This window comes from Sorex araneus, chromosome 11, assembly GCF_027595985.1.
Source record: "Sorex araneus isolate mSorAra2 chromosome 11, mSorAra2.pri, whole genome shotgun sequence".
Taxonomy (NCBI): domain Eukaryota; kingdom Metazoa; phylum Chordata; class Mammalia; order Eulipotyphla; family Soricidae; genus Sorex; species Sorex araneus.
In genome coordinates, this window is record NC_073312.1 from 33964842 (window position 1) to 33985624 (window position 20783).

The 20783-nt window shown below is 38.5% G+C and overlaps 1 protein-coding gene across 3 annotated transcripts in view; it reads right to left on the reverse strand.

Moving 5' to 3' along the window:
• EXOC6 (exocyst complex component 6) overlaps positions 1 to 20783 on the reverse strand; it is a 168754-nt gene that overhangs the window by 95863 nt on the left and 52108 nt on the right. For 2 of the 3 annotated variants that reach the window (XM_004607362.2, XM_055119231.1), the window contains exons 5-11: positions 19878 to 19923; positions 14034 to 14238; positions 13208 to 13360; positions 10617 to 10685; positions 3196 to 3279; positions 1451 to 1497; positions 1216 to 1336 (exon numbers count right to left, since the gene is read on the reverse strand). In XM_004607362.2, coding sequence (XP_004607419.1) covers positions 1216 to 1336; positions 1451 to 1497; positions 3196 to 3279; positions 10617 to 10685; positions 13208 to 13360; positions 14034 to 14238; positions 19878 to 19923 — 725 coding nt within the window. The remainder of the gene's footprint in view (positions 1 to 1215; positions 1337 to 1450; positions 1498 to 3195; positions 3280 to 10616; positions 10686 to 13207; positions 13361 to 14033; positions 14239 to 19877; positions 19924 to 20783) is intronic. The other variant, XM_055119232.1, reaches the window with a different exon arrangement.

Here is a 20783-nt window from a genome sequence, read left to right on the forward strand (position 1 = left end):
TACTCTGGCCCCAGTACCAAAATTGTCTTAAGGAAAACTATATTGAACAGTTAATTTCAATTGTCTTTATAACATGGTATATTTAATTATTTCCCAAAAAACATATTACAAAAACACTTGGTCTTTTTAATTTTTTTTTTTTTTGAGTGCAGTTTGGGCCACATGTAGCAGTGCTCAGAGCTATTTCTGGTTCTGTGCTCAAGAACAAGCCCGGTAGTATCCAGGGACCAGTAGCAGTTCCAGGTATCAGACCTGATTGGCTGCACATAAGGTCCTATTCACTACACCACCTCTCCAATCTGATAATTTTAGTTTCATTATATAAAAAAACATAACTCTTATTAGGGTCCAAAGATGCAATTCTATGGGCTGAAGCACATACTTTGCATAGGGAAACTCAAGCTCAATTCCAGCACTGCATGGGGCTCAGAACACCACGTGGAAGAGATTCCCAAGTAGAGATAGAGTTGACCCAAAGGAACCCTGGCACCATGGGGTATAGCCCAAAAATAAAAAGACTAACCCCCCCAAAACTCTCGTTATATAGAGGATCAATATTTTAAATGAGTTCAAATTCTGATAACTGAATGTTTTTGTTTGTTTGTTTGTTTGTTTGTTTTGCTTTTTGGGTCACACCTGGCGATGCACAGGGGTTACTCCTGGCTGTGCACTCAGGAATCACTCCTGGCGGTGCTCAGGGGACCATATGGGATGCTGGGAATTGAACCCGGGTTGACCGCGTGCAAGGCAAATGCCCTACCCGCTGTGCTATTGCTCCAGCCCCTAACTGAATGTTTTTTAAAGAAATCAGTTTAACTGTATCAATGCAATAAAATGATAAACATTAAAGAATACGTTCTCTTGAATTTTAACAGTCAAGTTTATTTTGTAAACAAAGACTTGGGGATGATCATTATGAACTTGTTATTGTGCTTTTCAGTGATCTATTGAAGAGCTCAGTGGAATTTAATAAGATCTGGTTAATGTTTCATTTCTTATAATGCAGGAAAATGAGCATCTTGAAAAATCCTGATCATTTGCAAAATCACAACCATTATCACCATGCAAACAAAAACCTGACATTACTACATCCAAATCTGAGGGATTACCAAAGGAAAAAATGAAGAATGATACAGTTTTCTTGTGACTTATGCATTTCAGAAATCCTTGAGGTAACAGAATTAAAATGTTAGTAACATAAATTATATGACTTACTGAATGAGCTCTAAGGACAGCAATTATCTTAGAGAGCGCCATATTCCAAAGTTCATCAGTATATGCTCTGGTTACTAACCCTTTGGTTACGTGTAAAATGTGATCTTCCACCACAAAAAACCTAAAATAGAGTAATTATCAACATAATGTGTTGAAAAATTTAAACCCAAATAGAAAATATGTTCTAATATCCAACATAACATAAACCACAAGGATTTCCATATTAGATACATACCCTACAATTTGAGTGAAATATCTTCTATAGCCATCAACTGTTTCATACTTTAAAGGAAAAATAAAAATCATTTTAAGCCAATTGAATACAAATAACATAAAAGTAAATTTAAACTCACTATATTTGTTAACACATATTCATGTACAAATAAACTGTATATTTTTAGGCACCAGAAATATAAAAAATTCCTTATCCCTCATAAAATTTATATTGAAAGGGGACAAAAAATAACATTAGATATGACTTCAGTACATAGATCTTCTCATAGGAAGTTCAAGTCACCATCAATTCTCACTTGGGCTGCTTGATCATTCTACAACCTAGTCTCCCCAACTTTCAGGCTTATTCTCTACAATCTATTCTTAAACATTCTCTCTCTCTCTCCTCTAACCCATGTTCTCTCTCTCACTCTATCTTTCTCTCTTTTTCTCTCTCTCCCCCATCCTTCCAGCCTTCTCTCCCAACCCTTATCCTAGGGATACAATTTCTTACTACCCACTTTCTTAGGTATTCTCTCCCCTCCCTCTGGCCCCCCAAACCATCACCCCAGGGAGACAACTTCTTGCCACCCACTTTGGTGTACTTAGCTCTCCTGTCCCTTTAATCTCACACTTTCCCATTCAGCAGATATTCATTCCTGGGATAATCACATTGGTGCATCATTAAACCTTGCTAAGTTCTGCTTTCATTTAGGTTTTCCTGTTCTGTTTGTTTTATAGTCTGGTGTATTAAAGCATCTGTACATTACATATAATAAAATTTACTATTTTTCATATAGTTTCTATGAGGTTTTGCAAACATGCCTACTCATATTACTATTACAGCTAATATAAAACATTCCATCTTAGTTTGTGTCCTGACTACATAGTTCTACTAGATTCTCAATGTCAAAAGATTTTTGTATATGTGTAACAAAAGAGTTTAAGATATTGGGGGATGGGGGTGGCGGGGAGGAGATGGGTGTTTGGGCCACACCCAGTGGTTCTCAGGGGACCATGTGGTGTTGGAGATTGAACTGTGGGGATTGAAATGTGGATGTAGGGTCAAGCACATTTAAGGAAAACATAATATTATCTCTTCACCCTAAGAATTTAAGGTTTAAAAACTTTTTAATCAGCACCCTTAGTTGTGTTCACAGTGAAATAATTAAGATCCACAGTCCATCAGAATATCAGAAACTATCATTCCCTGACATTTTATATTGAAGGGAGGGGGTGAAGGGCAGGGGTTGGAGCCACACCCAGCAGTTCAGTCACATTTAAAGCAAGTACCTTAATCTCTGTACTATATCTTATAATCCATGACAATTTTTAAAGCAACTTACTTTTTATTTGGCTTTGGTTCTGGGTCACATCCAGCTGTGCTCAGGGTTTACTCCTGACTCTACACTTAGGGATCACTCTTGATGGACTTGGACGAACATATGGTGCCAGGGATGGAGCAAAAGCCTTACTTGCTATACTATCTTTTTGACCTCTAAGTAACCTTCTTATCATTTTTATCTAGTCAGTATCTTATTTGTTTGCTGTCATCTTCCCTAATAGAACAAAAATTCATGAGAAAAGAGATTTCTGTTCTGTTCACTGCTCAATCAGTAGTATCTACGCCAGTTATTAGAAATAATAGGTATTCAATAAGCAGTTATAGTTGAATGAATACAGATTTATGTTAAGGAAATTTCTGAGGCCAAGAGAGTAAAAACTAACAATGTACCAATTAAAAATTTTCAGGTACTTGGTACTTACCATACTTGATTGGGGTTGCAGTACCAATCTTGCTTGTTTCTTTCTTTGTTTTCGGTAATAATTTTCAAATGTTTCCTCATCACCCTAAACGCAAATGAACAGAATAATGAAAACCAAACCAAAAGCACACCACACACACACACACACACACACACACACACACACACACACACACACACACAAACTCCTAAAACAAATAACTTCTTTATTTCCCTAGGAGTCACTTTAAAATTTTTTAAGATAAGGGACTGCTGCCCTCATGGCCCGCAGCACGCCATTCCCCACACCGCAGCTGTTTTCTCTTCCGGCCCAGATGTGTGATGTCCCCAACCCGCCCTTCCTGCATCACAGCCAGTGTCTCAGACCCAGCTACAGTGCTGCAGGGAGCGTGGCCTATTTTTCAGGGGGCGTGGGTTCCACTGAAGTGGAAATGGCCTCTTTGTGGGCCAGTGGCTGTGGTTATTTTCCTCAAACCTAGCAGTCTGTTGTTACATCTCAGTCTTCATTACCTATGTCCATGAGTAACATCCTAGCTATCCCAAAACCAGTAGGCCAATAGGCCGCTAGTCTATTCCAATTTCACCAAAATACCAAGAATACAAGCAGCTGTACAAGCCCAATGTAAAAGAGCATATTCTCCAAAAGCATCACTTGAGGCCTCACATAAGGATCAGAGGAGCATCTGAGAGGAAGGACATGTTCTAGAAGGGGAAAATAAAAAGGTGGCCAACATTGACCAAGCCCATCCAGAATCCTTTTTCGCAACAAGGGGGAATAGGCATAGTGAACTTGAAGGTCACTCCTCCATACCACCACCACAACGAAGAAACAGCGCAAATCCCCACCACAAGGAGAGGACGATGAAAGGAGTCCAGAAGCCTCAATAGGCGTTTCCCACAAACCTGAGCTCTCCAGTAAAGAATTCAGAGATGAAATGCTGAAGATGTTCAATGAACTCAATGTAAAGATGGAACAGGTATCCACTAAATTAAAGGAGGACCTGAAAGAAACAATGGAACAAACAGCCGAGAAAATACAGGAAGAAATGAGAGCAGAAATAAAAAAGCTACAAAAAGCAATGTCATGAATAAAGGACTCGGTAGAGAAATAAAAAACTCAGTAGGTGCCCTCAACAATAGAATGGCTACAGTGGAAGACAGAATCAGTGAGCTTGAAGATGAGCTGCAGGAAGCCTACTGGCAACAACAAACAATGGGGAGAGATCTCAAAATAGCTCTAGGGTGAATCAGAGTCCTAGGGGATGATTTCAAGAGGAACAACATTAGAATCATCAGAGCACCAGAAGGACAGAGAAGCAACCACAATGAAAAAGCCACAGTCAAAGAAATCATTGCTGAGAAGTTCCCAGAGCTGGAGAATGCAAGCATTCCGTTTCAAGGAGCCTGAAAAGTGCCAGCTATAAGAGACCCTAACAAAAAAACTCCAAGACATATCATAGTTAGAATCATGGATAGAGACACAATACTGCAAGCAGCGAGGTCAAAAAAGAAAATCACACACAAAGGAGCACCCCTTAGATTCACAGCAGACCTATGAGAGGAAACCCTCCAAGCCCAAAGACAGTGGTGGGATATAGTGAAAAAACACAATGAAATGAATGCTTCACCAAGAACACTTTATCCAGCTAAACTCTCATTCAAACTCGAAGGAACGATACACTATTTTGTGGATAAACAACAGCTCAGGAACTTCATAGACTCAAAACCACACCTAGAAGAAGGACTAAAGGGGCTACTGTAAGACAAGAAAACCCCCTATAAGTACAAAAATCCCTTACAGAAAGATGGCACAAAACCCCATAACAATAATCTCTCTCAATGTCAATGGTCTAAATTCACCAATTAAGAGACACAGAGTGGCAAAAAAGATTCAGAGACAGAACCCAACATTCTGCTGCCTGCAAGAAACACATCTGAATAGCCAGGGCAAACACAGACTCAAAGTCAAAGGATAGAAAACAATCCTGCAAGCAAACAACTCCCTCAAAAAATCTGGGGTGGCCTTACTATTATCAGACAACATAGATTCCAGGTTGAAACAGATTAGGAGGGGCAGTGAAGGCCATTGTTTATTATTCAAGGGATGTGTACAGCAGGAAGAAATCAACACTCCTAAACGTGTACGCACCCAATGAGGGACCAAATAAATACCTATAACAATTGCTAACAGACCTTAAGAAGGACATTGCGAGCAACACAATAGTAGTTGGAGACTTCAATACTGCCCTATCACCTCTAGATAGATCAAGAAAATTAAAACTCACCAAGGAAATACTGACTTTGAAGGAAAAAATAGATGAGAGAGGGCTAATAGATTTATACAAGACTTTATATCCCCCCAAAAAAGAATACATTTTCTTTTCCAGTGCACATGGAACATTTTCCAGAATAGACCATGTGCTGTGCCACACAACATACCTCAACAGAATCAGGAAGATAGATATTGTATCAGCTATCTTTTCAGACCATGATGCGCTGAAGATAGAAGTTAATCATGTACAGATGCAGAAAACCAAATCAAACACCTGGAAATTAAACAACTCAATGTTGAACAATGAGTGGGTCAGGAAGGAAACCAAGGAAGAAATCAAAAGGTACCTGGAAACAAATGAGAATGAAGACATGAGCTACCAGTACCTATGGGACTCAGCTAAAGCTGTGTTAAGGGGAAAATTTATAGCCCTGCAAGCATTTCTCAGGAAGGAAGAGAGGGCCCACATAAATAACTTGACTTCACAGCTCAAGATTTTAGAAAAGGATCAACAAAAGGAGTCCAAACCAGGCAGAAGGAAAGAGATAATAAAACTTAGAGCAGAAATCAATGACATGGAAACCCAAAAGATAATCTGAAAGATCAATGAAACCAAGAGCTGCTTTTTCGAGAAAATAAACAAGATTGATAAACAACTAGCAAGACTCACAAAGAAAGAGAGAGAACCCTAATAAATCAAATCAGAAATGAAAAGGGGCTATCACAAGAGAAACCAAAGAAATTCAAAAGATCATCAGAGACTACTTTGAAAATCTGTATGCCACGAAATAAGAGAAACTAAAAGAAATGAATAAATTCCTGGGTTCCTATAATCTCCCAAGGCTGATGAATCAAGAAGGCCTGGAATATCTGAATAGTCCTATTAATATCAAGGAAATTGAAACTGTAATCAAAATTCTTCCCCAAAACAAAAAAGCCCAGGACCAGATGGATTCACTAGCAAATTCTTCCAAACATTTCAAGAGGACCTGCTGCCAGTACTTCTCAAGCTTTTCCAGGAAAATGAAGAAACGGAATCCCTCCCAAACAGTTTCTATGAGGCTCATATCTCCCTAATACCAAAAGCAAACAAAGATACCACAAAAAAAGAAAACTACATGCCAATATCCTTAATGAACACAAATGCAAAGATTCTCAACAAAATATTAGCAAACAGAATTCAACAACTCATCAAAAAGATCATACACCACAACCAAGTGGGATTTATCCCGGGGATGCAAGGATGGTTCAACATTTGGAAATCAATCAATATAATCCATCATATCAACAAAAGAAAAGAACCATATGATCATATAAATAGATGCAGAGAAAGTATTTGACAAGATCCAGCACCTGTTTATGATGAAAACTCTCACCAAAATGGGCATAGAAGGGACTTATCTCAACATAGTCAAAGCCATCTACTACAAGCCTACAGCAAGCATCATACTCAATGGAGAAAAACAAAGAGCTTCCATCCAAGATCAGGGATGAGACAAGGATGCCCACTCTCTCCACTTCCGTTCAATATAGTACTGGAAGTACTTGCAACAGAGAGTAGGCAAAAAAAAAAAAAAAAAGATATTAAGCGTATTCAGGTAGGAAAGGAAGAAATCAAGCTCTCACTATTTGCAGGTGATATGATACTATACTTAGAGAACCCTAAAACCTCTACCAAGAAACTTCTAAAAACAATAAATTTGTATAATAAAGTTGCAGGCTGTAAAATTAATACCCAAAAGTCCATGCTTTCCTATAAGCAAATAACGAGAGAGAAGAAAGTGACATGAAAAAAGCAATCTGTTCACAATTGTGCCTCAGAAAATCAAGTACCTCGGAATCAGCTTAACTAAGGAGGTAAAGGACTTGTACTAAGAAAACTATAAAACGCTACTTCAAGAAACAAAAGAGGACATGAGAAAATAGAAAGATATCCCCTGCTCATGGATTGGGAGAATTAACATTGTCAAAATGGCAATACTCCCCAAAGCATTGTACACATTTAATGCAATCCCTATAAGGATACCCATGACATTCTTCAAAGATATGGACCAAACATTCCTGATATTCATATGGAATAATAAGCCCCCATGAATAGCTAAAGCAACCCTTGGAAAAAAGAATATGGGATGAATCACCTTCCCCCAACCTCAATCTCTACTACAAAGCGGTAATCATTAATACAGCATGTACTGGAACAAAGGCACAGTCGCAGATCAATGGAACAGGGTTGAATATCCTGACACACACCCTCAAACATATGATCATCTAATCTTTGATAAGGGAGCAAGAAATGTAAAGTGGAGCAAGGAAAGCCTCTTCAACAAATGGTACTGGCAAAACTGGACAGCTACATGCAAAAATATGGGCTCAGATCTCTACCTAACACCATGTACAAAAGTCAGGTCAAAGTGGATTAAAGATCTCAACATTAGACCAGAATCCATAAGATGCATGGAAGACAAGGTTGGCAAAACCCTCCACGACACTCATGCTAAAGGTATTTTCAAAGATGACATGCCACTGGCCAAGCAAATGAAAACAGAGATAAACAAATGGGACTATCTTAAAGTAAGAAGCTTCTGCACCTCAAAAGAAACAGCGACCCAAATACAAAGACAGTCTAGAGAATGGGAAAGGATATTCACCCAATACCCATCTGATAAGGGGTTGATATCAAGGATATACAAGGCACTGGTTGAACTCTACAGAAGAAAACATCTAACCCCATCAGAAAATAGGGGATGAAAATAAACAGAAATTTTCTCAAAGAAGAAATCCAAATGGCTAAAAGACAGATGAGAAAATGCTCTACATCACTAATCATCAGGGAAATGCAGATTAAAACAACAATGAGATATCATTTCACACCACAGAGAATGGCCCACATACAAAAGAACAAAAGCAACTGCTGTTGGCACGGATGTGGGAAGAAAAGGACTCTCCTTCACTGCTGGTGGGAATGCCAACTGGTTCAGGCCTTCTGGAAAACAATACGGACGATTCTCAAAAAATTAGAAATTTCACTACCATTTAATCCAGCAATACCACTCCTGGGAATATATCCCAGAGATGCAAAAAGGTATAGTAGAAATAATATCTGCATTTGTATGTTCATTGCAGCACTGTTTACAATAGCCAAAATCTGGAAAACACTGGAGTGCCCAAAAACATTTCATATTAAATACCAAGAACAAGCTTTTGTCAATATATTCAAAGACAGCAATTGTTTGGAATCATAACAACTAGGAAACTAAAGCTAAATTCAAACAAATTGAGATGTGCCCAAATAATTGCTATGTATTAAAAAAAACACACACATACTGGGGCCTGAGCAATAGTACAGCGGGTAGGGCGTTTGCCTTGCATGCGGCTGACCCGGGTTCGATCCTCAGCATCCCATATGGTCCCCCAAGCACTGCCAGGAGTAATTCCTGAGTGCAAAGCCAGAAGTAACCCCTGAGCATTGCTGGGTGTGACCCAAAAAGCAAAAAAAAAAAAAAAAAAAAAAAACCCCATATAAAACTTACCTATATCATTATAATTAAAAAGTTAAGCCTGAATTGTTTTTTAAAAATCAGTATCTTTTAAAAAGTGCTTTTCTGAAGCTGGGGTGACAATACAATGGATTGGATGCTTGCCTTGCTCACAGCCAACCCAAGTTCAATCCCCTGCACCCTATAAGGTTCCCTGAGTCTGCCAGAAGTGATCCTTGTGTGCAGAACCAGGAGTAACCCCTGAGCATCTCCAGGTGTGGCCTTCCCACCACCACCAATTTTTTTTTTTTTTTTTACTTTTTGGGTCACACCCAGCGATGCACAGGGGTTACTCCTGGCTCTGCACTCAGGAATTCCTCCTGGCAGTGCTCAGGGGACCATATGGGATGCTGGGATTCGAACCCGGGTCGGCTGCGTGCAAGGCAAACGCCCTACCCACTGTGATATCACTCCAGCCCCACCACCAAAATTTTTTTGGTGTTTTTCTTTTCTTTTTTTTTTTTTTTTTGCTTTTTGGGTCACACCCAGCGATGCTCAGGGGTTACTCCTGGCTTTGCACTCAGGAATTACTCCTGGCAGTGCTTGGGGGACCATATGGGATGCCGGGGATCGAACCCGGGTCGGCCGCGTGCAAGGCAAACGCCCTACCCGCTGTGCTATCGCTCCGGCCCCCTGTTTTTCTTAAATTTATAAATTCTATATACTTTAAAGATACAAAAACAAGTAACAAACTAAAATATATATACAACTAGAATAGATCAAAATAATTTTAAAATTGAGGCAATAATCAGCCAAGATTATTATATTTTATATACTTGAAAATAAAGTCAGATCAGACTGGAGACACAGGAGAATGGGTAAGGCATTTGCTTTGCACATGGCTGATCCAGGTTCAATCCCTGGAACCACAAATGGACCCCTGAACCCCACTAGGAATGACCCTTAAGTACAGAACCAGTAGGAAGCCCTGAGCATCACTGGATGTGTGTCCATTAAACCCCCAAGAATCAAAATAATTCTTAAAAATAAAAATAATTTCTGGGGCCGGAGCATTAGCACAGCAAGGAGGGTGTTTGCCTTGCATGTGGCCGACATAGGTTCGATCCCCGGTCCCCCAAGCACTGCCAGGAGTAATTCCTGAGTGCAAAGCCAGGAGTAACCCCTGAGCATCGCTGGGTGTGACCCCCCCCAAAAAAGCAAAAAAATAAATAAATAAAATGTTAAATTAAAAATGTTAAATTAAAACATAAAAATACTACATTAACTTCACCACTACACAATTCCATCCTTCATCATACATACCTAGACTATAGGTACAATTTATTGGGACCACTGTTGTATATAAATACCATTGTTAATTAAAATGTTAAGCCAAAAATGTTAAGCCATTTATAACTGCATGTGCATGTGTGTATGAAAGTCAATTGCTACCTACATTAATGATGTTTTAGTCAGTAAGAGACCAAATAAATGATAGAGTTCCTATATATAGCCTGGGAGTGTAGAAGGCTATACCATCTAGGTTAGTGTTACATACTCTTTGAAGTTACCACATCAAAACTGTCTAATGACAAACTTCCCAAGAGTATCACCCTCTCATTAAGCAATGCAAGACAGTACACTCTCAATAATATATACATAAAAGATACTTACCAAAACAGAATAAATATGCAAACATCGATAAACAGGAGAAAAATCAACAAGATCCTGAACAGTTAAGACCTGAAAAATAAAACCATATTTTAGAAATTATAGGTGAAGCTACTAATCCATTGCTAGTAACACGCAGTAAAAGATAAACAAGGATTCAGGACTAGTGAGACAATACAGGGGTTAAAGCCCTTGCTCTGCATATGGCTGACCCCGGCACCAGATATGGTCCCCTGCACACAGCTAGGAGTGACCCTGAGCCCAGAACCAGAAGTGGCCCCAAAAACAAAGAAAAAGAACAAGGAAATCCATGTACTTCATGTTACAACATTTATTGACTACAAAAGGCATACAATTAAAACATAACCCCTTTTCAATTTGTTTTGGCAATCTTTCATTCATTCTTTATCTGCCTGTCACCGGTGTTAACTATTTATAAAATGAAAGAGAAGAAACTCTATACCTCTAACATGCCAGGTAGATAACTGAAAACTTGCTACAGACTTCCCAAACCCAATTTGGGATGTGGGTGATTCCAGGATGAAATCTAAGAAACCATATCATCAGAAGCATAAAAAAGCATACTTCCTTAAGAAACAGATAGTCTCTCTTTTTTTTTTCTTTTTGGGTCACACCTGGCGATGCTCAGGGGTTACTCCTGGCTCTGTACTCAGGAATAACCTCCGGCGGTGCTCAGGGGACCATATGGGATGCTGGGAATCAAACCCGGGTCGACTGCATGCAAGGCAAACGCCCTACCCGCTGTGCTATTGCTCCAGCCCCAAGAAACAGATAATCTCTTTTTAAAGGAACATATTTGGGCATCAGGGGACTACATGCAATTCTGGACATTGAACAGGAGTAGGATGCAAGCAAGGCAAGCTATACTAAACCAGTATATGTTTCTGGGCACATAACCATGATTCCTTTAGTAGTCAATTAACAATTCTTACTGTGTCTCAAACAGGTCCTTGGAAAAGGATTTAAAATCTTGTAGATCAACAAGATCTCGTAGACCAATCAAAACATGACTTGGGAATAATGGACAACTAGGAGATAAACTAAATTCAAAAGGAATTTTAAAAAATGATTACAAGTAGGGCTACAAAGGAACTTGTAGAGATTAAATTACAGGGCTAGAGTGATAGTATATCAAGTAAGTGTTTGCCTTACATGCAGACAAACCAGGTGCAGTCTCGCATCTCATATGGTTCCTTGAGTACCACCAGGAGTAACCCCTGAGCACAGAGCCAGGAATAAGGCCTGAGCACAACCAAGCATGGCCCCAAAACAAACAAAGCAAAACAACAATAAAACAAAACAGAACAAAAGCACTAAAACTAAGAATGAATTATTTAGATAAAGACATTGAAAGAAAAATATTTAAGCATCACTTCAAGAGTTCTAAACTTAATACTTTTAAAATAAATAAATTTTAATCAGATTAGGATTATTTTATAGTATTTAGCATCAATTGAAAAATCATAAGGAAGATGTAGGTATCCAGAATTAGTCTAAACGGTAAAGTTCTATCATGAAATGACATGTTTTCCACAAATACTTAAGAGGATAGATCATTACCAAGAAAACCCTTATATTTACACTTTTACTGGTAATTATAGTTGAACACATAAATTCACAAATGTGACTTACAAACAGAATCTGCAATATACTCTGTTCTTCTGTCAAAGATACAATCAAACATGTCATATGATTCCACTGCCCCAATAAATCATTACAAACTGGTCTATATAATTTAGTTGCACATAGAAAAAGTTGAAAGCCTTAGAGATAGAGATAGAGATTACAACTCAAAAAAATTAATTCGGGTGTGGCGACCGCCATACTATGAGGACCACAGACGAGACATACAAGCGGCAGCAAAGGGACTCAAGGCTGCTCTCGGGAAGGTGGGTGGCACCAGCCACGCTCGCCGCCAAGATGTGACCCCGGGGCCGCACGTGTGCGGCCTCACTGCAGCTGCAGCTGCACGAGCATGATTCCAGAGTCCAGCTAAACTACTTTTGATACCAGCAGCTCCTTGCAGAATTCTCCAGACTGAGAACTAAGTCTCGGCCCCATGCCTGGAAAGGTTTTTCTCTCTCTCGCCTTTACCTTTTGGGGGGGGAAGGGGGTAGGGCGTGGCGACCGCCATACTATGAGGACCACTAATGAGAGATATAAGCTTGCAATGATCCAATTTCTGGAAGAAATTTCCCTGGACTTAGTTGCTAAAATACAGAAATCCAAAACCTCATATCTCAGGTCTGACTCTAATGGGGAACTCCTAACAATAACAGTGAGTTTTTTGTTGAAATGTTGAATGTAACCAAAGTAAAGAGAAAGTAAAGTGAAATTTATCAGTTACCCAGGCCGAGAGGGGGGCGGGCCGCGGGTAGGAGGGATGAGAGGTATACTGGGTTTTTTTTTGGTGGTGGAATATGGGCACTGGTGAAGGGATGGTTGTTTCAGCATTGTATAACTGAGACTTAAGCCTGAAAGCATTGTAATTTTCTACATGGTGATTCAACAACAACAACAACAACAACAATAACAACAACAAAATTAATCCAACAATGAATAAAACTCCTCACCTCCTCTTCATTCTCATCTTCTTCCTCAAATGCATGTTTCAGTACAATTTTATTCCTTTCTTCTGGAATTCTGCCATTTATATGAATATTCCTTCCAAATTTTATATTATTTTGCTTTTGCAGAGTAATACTGAAGGTTTTCTGCTGCTGTGCCTATTTGAGAGGAAAAAGTCAAATTATTTAAAAATTAAATATGGTCAAAATTGGTCCAACTTTTATATTTTCTTATCTTTTCAGTGTTTGCAAGCATAGGATCTAGAATAATATGCCATTTGTTCATGATTTGTGTTATTTATCTTTCTGAACTGTCTGCATGTATTTATCAATATCTGTTGAAAAGATTAGAAACTTTTGTTTGCTTTATTGTGCTTCTGGGTTTTGGTTTTTGAACCTAGCTCTGCTCAGGGATCTCTCCTGGCTCTATACTCAGGGATCACTACCAGCAGGCTCTGGGGAATAAGGAGTTCTGGAAATTGAACCCAGAAGTACAAGGCAAGCGCCTTACCCACTGTCTGTCTCTCAAGACCCAATTTTACAACCAAATTTGACTATTGGCAAGTTCCCATATACCACAACTGTAGGAGATTGCCAAGAGATCAGCTATTGAGGAAGTGATGAATTCTGGTTTGACTGACTTACTTAAATAAGGAATAACAGCATACCAAATGAAAACACTAATATAAAGTCCATTCTAAACAAGAATCAGGAAAGGTTAGATGAAAGTAATCACAAATAAGCAAGTTATACAAATAAAAAAAGTAAACTACAGATAAATTTAATAACTTGAATAAAGTCATTAAATTATGATCCAACTTTTATATCTTACCTGTTTCATAGCTGTTTCACCTATTTTGTCAGAATGTTTTCTGATGCTTTCCAAAAAATCTTTGAGGTCAGACATAGAGATTTCTTTGATATCTTCACGCAACTTAGGAAGATTCTCTATCATTAGCTGACAAAACCGGTATTGACTAACTCGGGGGAAATACACATTTTCTAATTGTTCCATGGTTTTTAGAGCAGCATAATACCTAAGAGAAAAGTTTTTAAACAGAGAAAGTTCTTATTGTGTTAATCTTACAAATAAGTTCAAATAATCAACCTCACACTACTATAAAAAAAAAAAAGACATTGTTCAGGGCTGGAGCAATAGCACAGTGGGTAGTGCGTTTGCCTTGCACTCGGCCGACCCGGTTCGATTCCCAGCATCCCATATGGTCACTCAAGTATTGCCAGGGGTGATTCCTGAGTGCAGGGCCAGGGGTCACCCCTGTGCATTGCCGGGTGTGACCCAAAAAGCAAAAAAAAAAAAAAAAAGACATTGTTCAATAAAGTAAAAATTACATTTTATTCCAGCTACTAAGCATAAACTATATGTAGATTTATATATATAAATGAACAAGTTACAAACTAAGAATTCATGGCTTATATTAACTTTCTTATTTTAACTCGAACAACTTCAGCTAAATGTACAGTATCATAGGTATCATAGTCAACCAGGGACCAGGGTTGACTGCCTGCCAGCAAGCACCGTCAGCCCATACTATTTCTCCAGTTCTATTTGTTTTTTATTTTTTATAAACAATACTACAGTAAGCTTCTCCCTATGTCAAATCTCTTACCTGGAATTTTCTTTAAACAAAATACATTTATAATAAATATAATATATTGCAAAGCATTTATGTATCATCCAAAAATGGAAATTATGTATGTCCTCTAAGGTTCTCTCACCATTTTTACTTAATTTTCCTTCTATTAAATATTTCTATTTCACCAGAAGTTTAATGGTTTTTTTAGTGTCTACCAGTCTTGTAAACAACATCCTCATTGTCATAAAAGTTAAAAAAAAATACATAAGTAAGCAAAAAAACCTTGACCCAAAATGAAAAGAAAAAAGCAACAGAAGCATAAATCTAGGTGGTATAGTTTGGGACTGAATGAAGACTCTAAAATAACTATTATAAATGTAATCAAATTGATAGAAAAGACAATCAATATATAGAGAGATAGAGATTCCTAACACAGAAATGCAAATTATTACAAAGAATCCAATAACTGTTAAAAAATAAAAATATATATAAGTGTGAGAATAAAAAATTCATTTAATGAGCTTCACAGCACACTAGGCACAAGAACAATACAGGCCATATTAGGAATAATAAACTACGTCTTTTATTTTTTTTGCCTTTTTGATCACACCTGGCAATGCACAGGGGTTACTCCTGGCTCTGCACTCAGGAATTACCCCTGGCAGTGCTCAGGGGACCATATGGGATGCTGGGAATTGAACCCGGGTCGGCTGCGTGCAAGGCAAATGCCCTGCCCGCTGTGCTATCACTCCGGCCCCAATAAACTACATCTTAACAAATTTCAAATCTCACAAATTTGGGGCACTGAAGTTAACTCAGAGGGCTGGAGCATGTGCTTTGCATGAAGATGCCTGGAATCACACTTAGGCATCACAGGATCCCATGAGCACTACCAGGAAACCTGGAGCACTGAGCAAGCCACAGCCCCTGAGTACCACCTGATTGGACTCCCCAAAAACCAAAAATACATTAGAAATTGTACAAAGTTAACATCATGCTTAAAAGTGAGAAACAAGGGGCCAGAGAGACAGCACAGTGGGCAGGGTGTTTGCCTTGCATGCAGCCAACCCAGATTCCATCCCGAGCCTCCCATGTGGTCCCCCAAGCACCACTAGGAGTGATCCCTGAGCACAGAACCAGGAGTACTCCTGAGCACAGCTGAATGTGGCCCCCAAACCAAATTTTAAAAAGTGAGAAACAGAATGCTTTCCCCTATGAAATTAGAAACAGACAAAATTATTTTACAAAATTATCTTATGACATAATTCTAGAATTCACAGCTAATATAATAAGAAAATAAAAGGTATTCATATTAAGAAAAAAACTTTTGATGTGGATGGCATGTATGACTGTCTTCATAAAAAATACCAAAGCCTAGACTAAATAAGACTCCCAGGGGCTGGAGCGATAGCACAGCGGGTAGGGCGTTTGCCTTGCACGCGGCCAACCCGGGTTCGAATCCCAGCATCCCATATGGTCCCCTGAGCACCGCCAGGGGTGATTCCTGAGTGCATGAGCCAGGAGTGACCCCTGTGCATCGCTGGGTGTGACCCAAAAAGCAAAAAAAAAAAAAAAAAAAAGAGACTCCCAGAACTATTAAGTAACTAAAACAAAGTTACTATGTATACATTAAAATATAAATTTTAAAATAAAATAAAATTACATTTACCCTTCTATCAAGAAAGGTTACATACGTATAAATTTAACAAAATATGTATACTGACTATGTGAAAACAAAAGCAGAAAATTAATGAAAGCAAAGAAAGTCTATCAAAATTGATCTATTTCATGGTCAGAGGTAAATGTTACACAAATTCATTTATAGCAAATCATAAATTTAAAACACAAAATTATAAAACTCTAGAAAATATCACAGAAGAAACACCAAAGTACGATCCATGATGGCCAAAACTGGTAAGTTTAACTTCATTAAAATAAAAATCTTCTGTTATAAAAAGAAACTTCTGAGAGAATGAAAGAATAAGCCACAGAATGAGAGAAAATATTTTCAAATCACGGATTTGGGGATCAGAGGGATAGTATAGCAGGTAGGCTGCTGCCATCTTGCGCCCAACCTGGGATCGATGCCTGACATCAGAGTTCCACCAACAGTGAATCCTAAGCACGAACCAGGCGTAAAACTCAAGCACTTCTGGGTATGTCTTCCCGCCCCCCAAAGAGCAAAACAACAAAAGATAACCCATACATATGACTTTTTAAAAAACGAGTATTCAAAATATACAAATACCACTTAAAACTCAACGATTAAGAGGGGTCTGAAGGACAGCATGGTGGGCAAGACACATGCCTTGCATGCAGCCAACCCTGGTTCCAATCCCAAGCACCAATATAGTCCCAAGCATCACCAGTGTCACCTCTGACCATAGAGCCAGGAAGTGCCACAAGCACCACCAATCATAGTCCCAAACACACCCAAAATATGTGTGGAATTAATGAGTTATCAGTATCAATTAACCAACTGTAAATATGCACTATATTAGTGAAGATACCAATTATGAAAACTGTACATGAGAGACACCAGTAGAGAGTGAGATAACAGAAATTCTATAGAATCAAAAGATTTGACAGACATACTGCAGAAGAAAGAAACACCAATTTAAACTGAGAAAGTACTCAAAGTCAGTTATCAAGTACTTGCAACCTGAAATTAAGAGATTCACTGGGGGAGGGGGCCTCCTCAGCAATGCTCAGGTTTGGAGGCCCCAGAGGCGATTCTCAGCCCAACAGAGCTGGGAGTTCAGCGCTTGGGTCCTATAGTGTCAGAGACAGCTGGACCACCTGGTTGTGTCCAGAGATCACATCTGGCACTGCTCAAGGACCATATGCAGTACCGGGAATTAAATGACTTTAGGGGTGGGGTGGTGAGATGGTTGGAAGGTGTGGTGGCAGCATGGGGAGGTCGGATGGCTGCGTGCAAGTCAAGTGCCTAAACCTGCGTCCTCTCTGGCCCTAAAGTTAAAGACATTAATTAATGTGTAGTACCAAAATAATACTGTAAGAGGTGTAAGGTTTTGTCTCTAGGAGGAATAGTGGATAGCAGGAAGGGGAGCAGTGAGCTGGAGAGAAGGCTCAAAGAGCTAGAGTGCAGCATGCTTCACGTGTGGAGTCCCAGCACCTCACGCCCCTGTGCTGGTAGCAGTCCCTCAGCAACTTCAGCAGCACTGTAGCACTGTTGTCCAGTCCAGTTGTTCATAGATTTGCTCGAGCGGGCACCAGTAATGTCTCCATTGTGAGATTTATTGTCACTATTTTTGTCATATTGAATGCACCACAGGTAGCTTGCCAGGCTCTGCTGTGCAGGCAGGATACTCTCAGTAGCTTGCCAGGCTCTCCGAGAGGGATGGAGGAATTGAACCCGGGTCGGCTTTGTGCAAGGCAAACAAACGCCCTACCCGCTGTGCTATTGCTCCAGTCCAGCAATTTCAGTACAATCCCTTAAATATTTGATTTTGTTTGAAAGAGGAGAAGTTAATGTCTCTTTTTTTCAATTGAGACATCATCATTTATAAAGTTATTCCTAGTTGAGTTTTAGGCATATATTGTTCTAGCACAAGCCCCACCACTAATGTCAACTTCCTTCCACCAGTGTCCCCCAATTCCCTCCCACCCCTACTTTAACCTGCCTCTTTGATGGGCACCTTTAAAATTTTCTTTTCAACAAATACATGGTATTGCTATTTAGGCATGAACATTCACAATACAAGGACATAAACCTGATGTTAAACACATGTTAACTATATATATGTATATATATATAATAAGACTAATTTAAGGCTCATAAAAACTCACCAGTTAGTATCAATTTACTTAGCAAAGTAAAAGTCTAATAAAATTAAACGCATAGATCTATAAAGCTAGATATACACAAATCTTTTGAGTATAGATTTATATAAATGAACAGGAATAGTTTTTAGTAAACTAAAAGCAAATGACTTCATTATTCCAGATATCTCATTTACTCATCTTCTTAATGTTTCTTGAAAATTGTTTATCCTTAAAACATTTAAACACCATTGATTCTCTGGCAATCAATACTGTCACTGTCACTGTCATCCCGTTGCTCATCGATTTGCTCGAGTGGGCACCAGTAACGTCTCCACTGTGAGATTTGTTGTTACTGTTTTTGGCATATTGAATACGCCATGGGTAGCTTGCCAGGCTCTGCCGCGCAGGCAGGATACTCTCAGTAGCTTGCTGGGCTCTCCAAGAGGGGTGGAGGAATCGAACCTGGGTCATCCGAGTGCAAGGCAAACGCCCTACCTGCTGGGCTATTGCTCCAGCCCGGCCATCAAAAAACTACTTTAAATTATATTTTCACTTCCCCTATGTATATTTTTATAAAACAAAACATAAACCCAGAGAGTCAAACTCTGGAGTGCCCATGCTTACTCTGACACAGACCTACGTAAGCTGCTAACTCATGTTTTCATTTCATTATTTATTTATTTATTCTCATCAATATTATTAATCCTTGACAGCATTTATAAAGAACAAGAATTCACAAAGAATTCACGACTTAGTGGTGTTTTAACATATGGGGAAAATGTATGAATAAAGATGAATTAAGGAGCCAGAGCGATAGCACAGCGGGTAGGGCGTTTGCCTTGCATGCGGCCGACCCGGGTTCGATCCCCGGCATCCCATATAGTCCCCCAAGCACTGCCAGGAGTAATTCCTGAGTGCAAAGCCAGGAGTAACCCCTGAGCATCGCTGGGTGTGAACCAAAAAGAAAAAAAAAAGATGAATTAAGGGGAGAAAGCAAAACTTACAGTAATCAAGAAAAAAATCTTATTGAAACCAGGTAGGGAATACATAGTATCAAATGATACTTGATCTTGGATTAAAAACTGATATTACCAAGCAAGGAGAAAAGATGGGAGGAAATGAAGTAGACTCAAAATAACCAAAGAATATTGGTGAAGAATCCTGGGCACTTTGGTGGTGGTGAGGTGCAGTAACTGCATATCAAAACTATACATATTAATACTATTATAAATATGTGACCTAAACTATAATCTAAATTTTTTTTTAATTTTTAATTAGGAAGGAAACCAACTCACCTTTTTGCATTCATCTGTTCTTTTAGCTTACTGTACATTTCCAGCACTGCATTAAAAAATATGACTTATTTTAGGTTTCAAAATGAAAAAGTAATTCTGATATTAAAAGAATTAATGCAGGGAAGAGTATAAAGCCATTAATTTTATCTTTACTACAAATAAAAACACTTTTATTCCTACATTACTGAATACTATAAAAATATTAATACATTATAGTTGAATGTGGAACATTTTAATATCCTAACCTCTATACAGTAACTGAGATATTAAACAATAAACTATTATCCTATTCAAAAACTTGCTAACGTCTCTGTTTGGTGGAGTTAGGCATGAACTTTAACTATTTGAGAGGGAAAATGAGCAACAATGAAGGTGATTTTAATTTTTACCATGTAACAAATAACATAAGTACATTTTAGGTCACTAAACAAAATTTTACACCAAATCTACAAAGAAAAATTTTACAGCAGAGGATAAATTGCATGTAATAGCACAAACAAATATAACAAAGCATTTTTATTATTTCTATTAAAGCTCAAAAACATAAATAAATTTATTAAGCTTCAGCAAGATGATATTTTGACACCAAAAGAGGTTTTGCTGAAACTAAGAATATTAACATTATCATATTTTATGCAAAATTTTAAAATTAGTGAGTAACTATTATCGGATCATCAAAATTTTTCACATTTTCCTAGAAAATTTTTTCCTCAAATTTTTGAGCTTCTAATGGCTATTCTTCAAGGGGCCTTCACGTTCACAAAGATCTATTTTATAGTCTGAAATGTATAAAGAGCCAGCCCTATCTTCATGAAGTCCATATATATTTCTATCACAGATATCACAGGGTAAGGTAATGATGCTCATGTTTTTTGATACTCTTATTTTTCAATCAAAGCATTCATG